Below are 12,766 nucleotides of genomic sequence, written 5' to 3'. Positions count from 1 at the left end.
TTTATTTAGCTGTTAGCTCGTTGATTTAGCGCTTCCATTTTTTAAGACCTTGTTTACCACTCGCACATTAGACATCCAGGTATTTTTGCTTAAGATCACTTTGTTATTGTAAGTGCATATTTTTGCAAATACAACAAATGTAGACACTATCAGAAATTTGGAGATGGCATGAAGAATACACATTGTATCTGAAGGTGACTGAAAATTTCTGCATTTCAAAAGCATTTCCAGTCAGGACTCCTGCACTGCTCTCACCGTTACTGGGTCGCACTTGTTTTTGCTTTTTGAGCAGGAAATGCAGACACAAAGTGAAACGCAGTAGCCTTTGTCATAACTCAGGACCTTTGGCCGCAAAAACAGATGCGTGCTCAAAAGATCTCTTTGGGATGGGTAAATTCAACCTGTATTCCCGAACGTCTCCCATCTCTTTTACAACAGACATCACCTCTTCTTTAACCATTGCTTTTCAGTGGATATACGCTGCGCATATTGAGTTATTCTTCCCTTTTTTTGACGGACACGCTATCAGCCTGTCTGCCAAGCAGTCTAAATTGACCTTCAGTGCTCTCATAGCTTGGAAGTCTGATTTCATAGCCATAATTCCCTGTGTGTCACTCACGCTCTCCCTTGGGGGGGAATGTGTGCTCTGTCTGCAAATCTCTGTGACCCCACTGCCTTGAATGACTCTGACATTTATCAAAATCAGCCTATGCTGCAGGCAGTGTATTGTGGGGAAAACTGACAGGCAGGGGGATGTAATTTTTATTTTTTTTTTCCCCCACTTTCTCAAACACTCTTGTTTCCTGGGACCACCTGTTCTAGGAGAGACTTTTTCATATTTTCCGTAAAATAGCCCTTTTCTTCCTTTACTATTCATACACACTTTTAGCTTTTCAAGTGCTTCTTTTTAAGATGGGGGAGGAAGTTAGTCTTGACTCAGTCTTGATCGCAGTTACTCTTAGAAAATAATCGACTGGAAGCTGCATCTGTGTTAAGCTTACCTTGTATAATTAATGTTTATATTGTCCGTAATGAATGAACAAATACAGAAGTCAAAGCAGCAAAAGCAGTTATCAGTTTTCTTGTTTCTGCTGCTAAATGCAGTTCAGTCTCCGATATAAAACAGTAAAATTAAGAAAATCATCGCTACAACCCACTAAATCAAAAAGTACCTGCATAAAATGCTTAACGTGCAGTTCTGCCATTCTGGAGCATGCACCAATAAATGTTTTATGTTTTTATATCAACAAACCGCTTCAGGCTGTAATTGAATCTAGGTAAAGGCCCCAGAGATTGATTTTTCTGTTTTGTGAACTGACATTTTTATTCAAAGATCTCATGTGAATTATTTGCATTTGTTGTAGATTACTAAGCATTTTGAGAATGTTGCTTTGTTTTTTGGCCTGGCTGTTCCTATTGTATCCATTTAGAGCTCTGTGTCTGTGTGTTTCTTTGTGTTTCTGTGTGTGTGTGTAGATCTGTGCACTATATTCTACGAGTATGCACCGTTTCCCTTGACCTCTGACTCCACATAAGCTGATTGGCTCGGCCTTTGCCGACTACGCCAGGCTGTTGCGCTCAATGGGCCTAACCGAGGGGGCTGCGCTGTGGGCGTCGCGGGCAGGCGGTGCTGGTGAGGAGCTGCTGGAGGAGCTGTTCCAGCCTGCTGATGGGGTGGAGGGAGCTCTGGAGGGACAAGGGAGCCCCCTGTTATCCCCTGAGTGATGACTGGTGACCACAGAGTTAGAGCTGGGGGCAGGAAGGGCCTGAGTAGACAGGAGACAGACTAGTGCGGGAGTGTGAGGTACCAGAACGGTCAACCAAGAAAGACAGAAAAGATAAAACATTATTGAGAGGAATGAAGTAGAAATGAAACAGGCAAGTTGTGATGTTTGTAAGTGTACAGGCAAGTGTAACATGTGCCACATGGTATGATCATTTATAAGTTCATGACATTTTGTTGCTAACAGCAAATTGCACTTTGTCATTATAAACCCATTGATGTTGTGTTTTAGTTGAAAATATTCAGTGGAAACTTGAAATTCCACTTTAATAGTGACAGTTTAATGGATAAAATACTATGAATGACATAAATCAGAGTGAGGCCAGTTCTGTCTATTCTTGCATTACCTGCACACGAACTGAAGAGAACAGTGATTACTACGCGCTTACCCGACAAATAGCAGCGTAGAAGCTGTGATACTGCTGTGGAGTAAGTATCCTGGTTACAGTGTTGGTTTGTTTCAGCACTCTCAACTAACTCATTGAATTCAAGTGAATGTGCAGTTCACAAGGAAGGATTGGCTGTTTTGTTTACTTGACAACATTGAATTTTTATTGCTTGAACTTTCCATTCTGTCTTCTGCTCTTCAAAGTGCACCACTAACGCTTCTGTCTTCATTCACACTCTGTCAGTTTACTGTATGAAGAGGTTTGTACTCTGCATTATAGGTTATTTTCCAGTCTTCTGTTCATAAAGGATATACAGTCCAGGCAGTTGTTTGCACTGTAATTTAACAAAATAATTGTACTGTAAAATGATACATTATTGGTAATGCCTCATAGGATTACATAATGCAGAATATTATTATGAAACATATTCTATGATCTGTAAAATTATAAAGTATTGATAATGCCCAGTAGGGTAAGATTAATGAAGTATGCTACTATGAAACAGATTTTTTTTCTTTTTGTTTATTTTGTTATAAATGGGATTTGTGGTTGGTTGCTCCCCTTCGGTCAACTATTGCACCCCCCCCCCCAACCCCAGAGAGGATACTTTTTTATTTTAATATGAACTTTTTGTATATTTGCAGGAAAGTGCATTGTATCATGGTAGCTTGGTAGAGCTGTTTACTCCACATAGTCAAAAATGGTGCGTCATTTAATGAAACAAAATATGTCCTCGGATAAACAAGATGAAAGGAAGTGTTGCACTGGAGCGCTTTTAAGGTTTCGATCCGTTCTGTACTCTACGCGCACATGGATAATTGGATGGGAGCATGAGAAAGCTCTGAACTGAACTTGAACACAAGTACTTTATTCTAGACACAAGAAAGAAGGTGTTCAAGGGAAACAGTAGAAGAGGTGAAAAACAGGAGCAATTTTGCCATTCTTCTCATGTCATTTATTATTACAGAAAATATATAAGATCCACTTTTTGTGATTGTTATTTCTGTCTTCTTTTTACTTTGTGCAAATAGCTGTTATACTTTACATCCCTTCTGGGCACATAATTAAATTTTCCAGAAGGATAAAATAATTTTGTAACTTCCAAAAATTCTTTATACTGTACATTTTTGGATGTATCGTAATATATATAATAAATGCATTTCTCTAGATAAAAGTTTAAAATTGTAGAAAGTTGGGTACAAGTTCAGAGATGTGTCATTGACTGTATTGTTTGGGACCTATGGTGTGCGGTAGGTTAGGAGATCAGGTGATGTTTTCGTCGCTCTTGACCTCATCCGACATCACGTCATCTTGGAGATATCTCTGTGCGTCTGACTCCTGTGGTTACCAGCCCATCTGGACGGATGGTGATGGTACGATGCGTTCGTAGTTTTAAAAGGGCCTTACAGTGAAGACATTTCAAAGGCGTCGCAATCCTTCGGGGCAGGATTATCTGAGACGCGTCGTGAGGTGTCAGGAGTCAAGGGTACCCTGAGTGCTCCTTTCAACTTGGCCCATGTCCTCGGGATCCCGGAGTCCTAAACGAGGTGTTAAATAATGCATGGTTCCGTGAGACACCAAACAGATGTGTCAAAATGCAGAACAGGGCAGCCTGTGTGAGCCCTGCAGATATTGTAAGCACGCAGCGTGAGGCGAGCCTGTTGTAGGTACTCCTGAATCGGATCGGAACCAGCTAGACTGAGCCGGGCTCAGCCTCCTTTTTGGTCTCTGTCTTTGCTACTCATTCTGTTTTACTACAGTAATACTTATTTTTCCACTTTTTTGGATGATTTTTCTAGATCCCCCTTTTTTTAAACTACTTTTAATTCTTTTGATTTCATTTTTATTTCTGAGACAGAAGGAATTTTACCATTGAGGAACAGAAAGACAGGTCAGTGGTGCTCCAACCAAAAGTGTGACTTCATGCATCTTTATTCATAACGGTAGTTAATGAAATAAGTGTGAATCATTCCTGGAGCAGGAATTAACAAAAAAGTTACGACGCTCTTTTGTGAAAACACCGTTTGTTACGCATTGCCGAAGGGCAACACACACTAGAACCATGTATCAGTAGCTGGTTAGCTGTCTGGCCATTTCTTGTTTGCTCCCTGAAATGTGTGATTTCTAGCAGCCCAAAGGTAGTGCTTTGTGATCAGCAGATAGATCAAAGATTTAAACCAGCAGTTGTCAAGAGATCTTTGAGTTAATATGACGTGTGGACCACTGCAGTATCTGTGTATTGCCGTGTGAAATGTATCTGATCCCATGTATTTGGTGGTATTCTGCATGTTATTACTGCAAAAATGTTTAATAAATTCCATAAACAAATGATACATAAGCAATGTTGGGCTTTGTTCACACACGGTGGTGATGTCGTGACTGTTGTTGAATCGTGTCTCTGATGTCGAAATTTTTCAGTAATCCGTGTTCATTCTGGCAAATATGTATCTTGCTGTACACTGGATCAAGTGGTGTTGTCTGTTTTAATACCAGTCCTGTGTTCAGGTGGTTACTGGAAAAGTGACTATATGAATATATAAATGACTATTTTGCTTGATTGTTTTGAAAAACATAAAGGCAAATATCTCAAAATCTTTGTCTCTCAGTTTGTAAAGAACCTTAAACCACCTTAGAGCTCAACTGATGTCTCTTAAAGTGAATAGGACTTATATGAAGCCTCTTTCTATGCGTGTGTGTACTATGTATGTGTAGAAAGAGATACAGTATGTAACATAAATATTTTGCAGGTTGTACAAAAGGACAACACTAGATGGCGCCGCAGTATTTAAGATCCATGGGGACGACTCCTATGACTAGTGTAAATTGAAAAGTAAAAACCTGTGAAGTGCCCTTCTGTAATACATCAACAAAAGGATAAATCACAGGTAAACCACTGACAACTCTAGCAGTGAAATGTATTTCTACGTTATTTTTCATTATTATATTGCCTTTCTGAAACTTTTTCATACATACAGTCTTAAAACTTTTCCATTAACAACTGACATTTTTCAGTGCAAGTTGGGTAACTTTCTTCCGCACGGTACGGGAACAGTGAAAACGAGAATCCTCCACTTCAAACCTTCTTCATGTGTGTTTATAGGAGTTCACACCTGCCTTTTGTTAATGATATAAAATTATGACTGGCCCTTAACCGCACTTTCTTGAGAACGCAGTGTTTGGTCACTTTTGCAGAACTTTAAGAGGTATTGGCTTGTAGCATAGCAGTTAGAGCCCCTGCCTTTGGCTCAGAAGGTTGCTGGTTCAATTCTCATCTCCAGCTTTAGTACCCTTGAGCAAAGTACTTACCCTAAATTGCTCCAGTAAAATTACCTAGTTTTATAAAAAGGTAAATAATTGTAACCTTAATGCTATAAGTTGCTTTGGAGAAAAGCATCAGCTAAATAAATCAATGTAACGTAAACCCAGCGGCCCCACGTCACCGAGATCCCTGCACCCGATGTTGCGTTTAGTCTTCTAACCCCAGTGCCGCACGGTGACCGTGGTCACGGCTTCTCCTCAGCTCAGCTTCCCCCTTTCCTACCCAGCCCACGTTCCCCGTTCCTCCAAGCTGATGTATCTGCGCTCCTCCCCAGCCCTTCTTCGCCGCTTTCCTGCTCCACTTTGGCCCTTGCCCGCGTCGCCCCGCTCCTCCTTGGCCTGCGCCGATCCTTGCGTGTCCTGTTTACCCGTTGGCTCGCTTTCTGTTTTCTTCTCGATGTTGGAGGGCAGCGAAATTACCGTTCCTGAAGCCCATTCAGGAACTCTTTACCTCTGACAACCAAATCTACCCTCACTGCATTTTTTTCCTTCTCTCCCAGTTTTCATTTATTTTCATTCACCCGTCCGTTCTTTTTAAAACGAGAACAAGGAAACAACAAAAATCAGGAGAAAACGGCTACAAACAAAAGGCTTTTGAGCAAACAAATGGGGTCATTGTGTGGGGAACTTTAATGAATGAATTTCGAAGCAGAACTCGCCCATTAAACCTGCATTATTAGTATGCAGGGCAAACAAAGATGCTCGGAAAGCGATGCTGCCGCTGTGTTAAGGGGCTTCTTTCTTTCCTGCTTTTTCCACTCCTCGCACGGCCATCCGGGCTGTTCCTGTTTACCCCCCTCCCGCTTTTCCAAACTCCATTTTTTAAGTGTTTAAATCGCGGTCGTTGGACTGTGTCCCAGAAAACTTCTGCCTGAAGAAACCTGTAAAACACCAGGCCAACGCTTGTTCCTTACTCTACGTACCGTGTTGAATGGTGTTGCTGTTTTTGTTTTATTATTTATTTTGCAGAACCGTTCCCTGGGAAACTCGAGTGCCTGACTGAAGAACTCTTCCGCACCACTCATCTCGCTACAGTCCTATAAAACTCTACCCCCCTTTCCTCGGAACTGTGATACACCGAGTCTTTAAAAAATCGGTTACGCAGAGAAGAAATAATTTCTAACAACAAAAAATTTATTTTTTATCTTTTTTTAAATGCCATCGATTGGATAGGAATCAATTCGGGCATCTAATTGAAAAATTGAGCAGTCATATTACTTATCATGGAATGCTGGACCACTTATTGTTTTTCCTACTTTTCTCCTGGACCGTAAAAGTAATTTCTATTGGCTGAGATCCGTCTCAGCTGTGAGAACCTAACTGGTTGAGGGCACTCTCACAACCGCTGTCTCAGTTGCTCGGTCAACCACGGTCAGCAATCAGTTGGCGTAAAATTTGACCTGTGATTCAAAGGGTCCAAATCCCCGAGATCCCATAATGTGGTTCCCTGAAACACAACGGATTTCCTCTTTAAACTGTAAACTGTCACATTAGCTGACATTCCGTCTCGTCATCTTCTATGGAACGTGACTCTTCTTATTTCCCTTACCTAAGTGGCAGCATGGTGGCACAGCGGTGTTTCCTCTGGGTGCTCTGGTTTCCTCACACAGTAATAAATAAATGTAAGTGAACCCAGCGTCCACGTCATAACTCAGCGTTTGTATCTCAGAGTGAATGTCACTAATCCCTGTTCCCAGGCCTCGCCCGTTGCCCTTGCCTGAGACTGTATAGCACCCTGACATCCTACGTCCTGCCCTTGCATTGCAGTCCTGCTCCACAGCGCCTGCCAAAAAAGATCTGGACTGCCTGGGAAAGCAAAGTGGGTCACTTGAGCACCAGCTGGTTGGCAGCGGGCGCGCAGGCAGAAGTCCTGCGGTCTGGGGTTCAGCACTCTGAGCTCTCGAACCTGAACATCCACGGCAGGAGACCACGGGTCCGCATGCTTTCCTATAGCAGCTCCAAAAAAAAAGACCACTCCTGTATTTATAATTTATCAGCAGCACACGGTAGGGCCCGTCGCATGTCGTTAAATATATACGTCTTTTGTGCTGAACATCTTTTATTATATTTCCCTGTAAAATCACATCAACAGTGACACAAGTATATATTATTTCCCAAAGCAGGAAGTTATTTGTGTTCACTTCCCTGGGAATATACTGTATATTAGTTTTAAGAGAAGGAGACACTTTAACAAAGACCTTTTACTTCATGCTTCTTGTAACATGTAAATAAATGTCTAACCCTAACTCCAGCCTGTCGTAGCCTGGTCTGCTCCACCGCACCCGCGTTTACTTGTCATTGCGATTCTAACTGCTCTGTTTTCTTTTGAAATACTCGTCATCCGCAGTCCCTCTCCCCTGTCGGAGCGATCGTCTCGCAGCAGCGAGGGCAGCGGTCAAGGATGTTGACTTGGTCCTAGCTGCTGCAAGATGATGGTTCCGAAAGGGGAGCGGGAGCTTGTTGGTTCGATCCCCGCTACCGCTCTAGTAAAAACACCCAGCGGCTATGTGAGTTTAAAAAAAAAAATTACTGTAAGTCACTGTGCACAAACAAGTTTAGTGAGTATATGCTATTAATGTTAAATTATTTCCATCTTTGAGAAGTAGCAGCTGCTCTGAGAAATCCCCAACAGGGTGTAAAAGCCTTCTTGCCAGCAGGTTCAAACTTGCACATTCCACCATATGGTCACCTGTTTTTCCTCTTCTATGAGTTTATTGTGTCTTATTACCTGTTTGTATGTATTCACTTAGCTGACTCATTTTTTCCAAAGCACTTTATAGTGTTAAAGTTATAATTAGTTATTCATTTATACAAAGGGGGAAACTAATTCAGGGTAAGTACCTTGCTCAAGGGTACTATAACCGGATGGTGGAATCGAACCTGCAACCTTTGGGTGCGTAGGCAGTAGCACTAACCACTATACTACCAGCTGTTCTTTTTAATCTCCTTGTATACATGCTCATATTCATCAGAATGGTGGAATGTTTGTGGTTTTGGGACAAAGATTAAAATTCATTGCAAACTCCCATGACACCAAAGTACGTTCTCCACGGTGTGGTGAAACGTTGCACTTTTACGAGTGTGAAAGTACCAGCGCGTCATCCCTTACCCTGAAATACCGATTGCAACAGCTGGCAGCGTTACATATTTCCAAAAAGGTCCTCGCCACTGCAAAAGGACCTGTTATGAACGCATTTTAATAAGTGACAATGTAACCCAGTGCTGCATGATTCATTAACAATTAGTCACACCTGAACACTATCAGTAACCCGACTGACCGCTGAAATAATATTATTTTAGTGGGTTCTTATGGTCTCTCAGTAAATGCAATGATTTTCAGGATGGAATCTATTGGAAAATCATGTGATTTACACAGATCATCTGAAACCACTTGTCCCAAGTGTGGTTGCGGCAAGCCAGAGCCTAACCTGGCAACATAGGGTAGCAGCCCATCACAAGGCGTGCTAGGCAGGGCTCGAACCCCAGACCCACCCGAGAGCAGCACCCAGCCAAACCCACTACACCACCACGTCCCCTGATGCTGGCTTGTGTAATTTAAATGTTGGTTCATATGGTGGAAAGAAACTGCGCTTGAGAGTCACACGTCGGCATCTGTCTCTTCTTGCTAATGTAATGAACGCATTGTGTTTTCTATGAGATGTTCGTCGCTTTGGAGAAAAGTGAGCTAAATACATGTAATTTCGAACCCTTTGACCTCGTGTACCTGGCCGTCAGAGTAAAGTGCCTGACCCCATCCTCTCCAGCTGATGTTTGTGCTGGAGATGCTTAAATCCCTCCTTATCTTATACAGTTTAGATGAATGTCATGTTGTTCGGCGGAGCGTGGCGTTGGGTAACCGCAGTGCCACGTTCCTCAGGAGAGACACCGAGGAGGGATGAGCGGAAAGAGTCCGGGGGGTTGAGTCAGACGTGGCAGAACAGCAGGATTTCTGGTGCAGCACCATGTGATGACATGCTGTTATCAGCCTTTCTCTAAAGAGCTGTGGAAAGACTAATCTTTGGAAACACAGGTTGTCTCCGACGTGACTCCGTTGTGGCCGTTCTGTACAAACTGCGAAGCCCTCAATGAATGAGTACATTGTGCTGGAAAAGGCTGAATAGCTGTGCCATTTGCTGTTATTTTCCACCCCACCCCCCGCTCCTGCTGTAGGACCCTTGAGTGAAGTACTTACCCTCAACTGACACAGTGAGAGAGCCCTGCTGCTTAAATAGGGAAATATCTGTAACGTGGGTTCATCACCTAGTAGGGTAAGTGCCCTTGGAAACATTGATAATAATAATCATAAGGGAAATAGTTTGCACCAGTGGGTACCACAGTAGTTACAGCCATTGTCTTGCCATAAAAAAAGGGTTAGGGTTGGAATCTGCACCCCTTTCGTAGTACTTACTCACTTCTACCTCATCTCTGTATCGGGGCAGTTGGTTGTGTCGTGATTAGAGCTGCTGCCTTTGGATCCAAAGGTCCTCAGTTTGAGTGTCACCTCCAGCTGTGGACCCTTGAGGAAGGTACCAAAAAAAAAAGCTGCTCTGATAAAAATTACATTGGTGTATAAAGTGGAGAATATTGAGATATACCAAGGCAAGCTGGGAGGGTTAGGGTTAGGGTTAGGGCTGCGGCTGCTGCTTTTGGACCTGAAGCTCACAGGTTTGAATCTCACCTCTCTCTTTAATACCCTTGAACAAGGTACTTATCCTAAATTGCTCCAGTGAAGTTACCCAAGTGCATAAACAGGTATATAACATTGTAGATTGCTGTAAGACAATAGGAACCTTGCCTGGAAATGTCACCTTTGTGCAATTGTTAGGGGACCAGGCTCTGCTCCTCTGAGACAGAAAAGCCCTCTGGTTTTTGGTGCAGCGGGATTTTTTTTTTAACCCCTTCATTTAGAACAGTTGCATTCTGGGGACGGCTTACCTTCAGGGTCTAACGTCTGTACCTTGTACCCAGATACACGAGTGCTGCTAAGCATCTCTCGGTAGCAATCCCTCAGACAAAGGCTTTGAAAACCTCTGCCGCTGTCTCTTGTTGTGTTACTTACTGCATACCGCCAGTGCCAGGCCCGAGGAGCAGCACAAACAAGACGCAACGCAGAAGGTTCCCATTGACGGCAGCTCTGAATTAATGCCGGGCAAAGATGGGCTGAAAACGGCAGGAAGGCAGTGAAATGTCAGCGAGGGGAGATGCAACCACGGTGCCCGCAGGGGTCTTCTGTGCTCGGACAACGTGCTCCGGTACCCGGGAGTCCGTCTCGATTCCAGGGACGTCCTTAATGCAAATAACCTTCATTTGTCCAGTTAGTGAGGAGATCCAGAGGTGTGAGGATCAGCGGGGAGAGAAACCCTGGGAAAATAACCTCGGAATGTGCTTGGTCATGAGGACGTTTAATAACCGCCCAAAGAATCGTATCTTTCCGTACTTTTAATTTTTCTCGGCTTGCTTCGGAGAAATGGCTTAATAGCTCAGCTATGCAGACATAAATGTTTACTGCTTTTTCTTTGCTCCCGTGTTGTAAGTTCTTGGAAAACAAGTTTTTTTTTTTTTTTTCTTCTTGACGTTTTGTTTATTATGGCATTGAATATTTAGTGATCCATGTGAGAAAATCAATTGATCCTTGAAAAAAAATATTAAGCACATGAATTTCTCTTTGGATTTGGCCCACAATACTTGATTCCAATTGGACCCTCAGGCACCAAACACACAAAAAAAATTGAACTGCCATAATTGCAGTTTCCCTAAAGAATAATGGAGTACTTTATGGAGAATTACAAATAATTAAAACCCATAACTGCAGGGCATATAATGTAGATTTGACAAAGATGTTCTTTAATGCATTGCACTGGGGTCAGTTTTAAGCTGGGAAAGCAGCTTTTACAAATTACAAATTTGCAAGTTTCTCCTTTGTCTTCTCCCTTCCCTGCATTCTTTTGTTTCCACGACTACAGCGAAATTGCTGTTTATTTCTATTGTCCGTTTCATGATTTTTTTTTTTTTGAAAATTGTAATTCGGTATATTTGCTGATTTCAGTTGCTATGGTTTCATATCAGAATTAGATGACGGTAGCGTGTGGGTTTCAACATTTAACCGTCTGGGGTGACACGGTGGCACAGCGCCTGGGTGGTGCGAGAGGGTATGAGTTCAATTCCTGCTCAGTCCGTGTGGAGTTTGCATGTTCTCCCTGTGTCTGTGTGGGTTGGTGCTCTGGTTTCCTCCCACACTCCAAAGACATGTTATTCAGGTTCACCCATAGAGTGTGTGAGTGACAGAGAGAGTGTGTGTGTTCCACTAATGTATGGATGAGTGAGCCAGTGTAAGTAGCAGTGTAAGTCACCGTGGTGAATAAGGTGTGTGGGCTCATAACACTACGTAGAGTTCATTGGAAGTCACTTTGGAGAAAAGCGTCTGCTAAAGAAATAAATGTCAATAATAACAGAATTAAAACACTACAAGGGGCCAACAGAACGTAGCTTTTAAAGCATGGATCCCAACATTAGCCTTTCCAGTCTACAGTACCAGAGTGGAAAATGATTCCTCACCAACACTCCACTGCCATCTTTTTCTTTGCAATTATCCCATTTACAGCTGTGCACCTCCTGGCTTCTGGCAGACTCCTCATTTCTCTGCGAGTCGTTTTTGGAAACACGCACTCATCTGAGCCGCGACTGAAACGCACCGGAGCCGGGAGGCGAGCTGGCCACGAGCTCCACCGGTGGCGCTTGAGTGCTGTGCGGGAAGAGGGGACTTCGGAGAGGAGTCAGAAACCGTGACCCGAGATACGGAGGCACGGCAGCAGGGGGTCTGGCCTGCCGTTGACCCAAAGACCATACCCCTCCTTCCCCCAGCTGTTGAGCATTGTTTGCGCTTCCCGTGAAGCAGAGCGTGTGGTTCCACTCTGAGTGCTGCCAAGCACATCGGCGCTGTTCTCCGAACGGATGCTGGGATGCAGAGGTTGTCGTCCCACCGGCCGCAGCTTGTGGCTCGGTGTCCCGTCAGGGGACACCCACGTGTCTCAGCACCGAGGTCTTCCGTCCTTTCGGATTTCATTCGGTGCCCTACCTCCAGGACCTTGCAGCAAAGCTAAATGGTCCTTTGGAATATGATTTTATATATATATATATATATATATTTTTTTTTTTTTTTTTTAAATCAATTTTTTTAATTATCATTTTTGAGTACTCTCCATAAACACGCCTTGTTTATCTCGTCTTTCCTACCACTTCCCCCAGAATTGGTTACGCCGTTGAAATGTAACGTCTG

The 12,766-nt window shown here is 43.2% G+C and overlaps 1 protein-coding gene across 1 annotated transcript in view; it reads left to right on the top strand.

Annotated features, from left to right (window-relative positions):
• The window catches only part of wdr11 (WD repeat domain 11), a 50,369-nt gene extending 45,864 nt beyond the window's left edge, over nucleotides 1-4,505 (top strand). The window contains exon 29 of the mRNA XM_018738135.2: nucleotides 1,532-4,505. Within this exon, the coding sequence (XP_018593651.1) occupies nucleotides 1,532-1,725 (194 nt within the window). The 3' untranslated portion in view covers nucleotides 1,726-4,505. The remainder of the gene's footprint in view (nucleotides 1-1,531) is intronic.
• The last annotated feature ends 8,261 nt before the right edge of the window (nucleotides 4,506-12,766 follow it).

This window comes from Scleropages formosus, chromosome 8 (assembly GCF_900964775.1).
Source record: "Scleropages formosus chromosome 8, fSclFor1.1, whole genome shotgun sequence".
Lineage (NCBI taxonomy): Eukaryota > Metazoa > Chordata > Actinopteri > Osteoglossiformes > Osteoglossidae > Scleropages > Scleropages formosus.
This window is presented reverse-complemented; position numbering and strand designations above follow the sequence as displayed.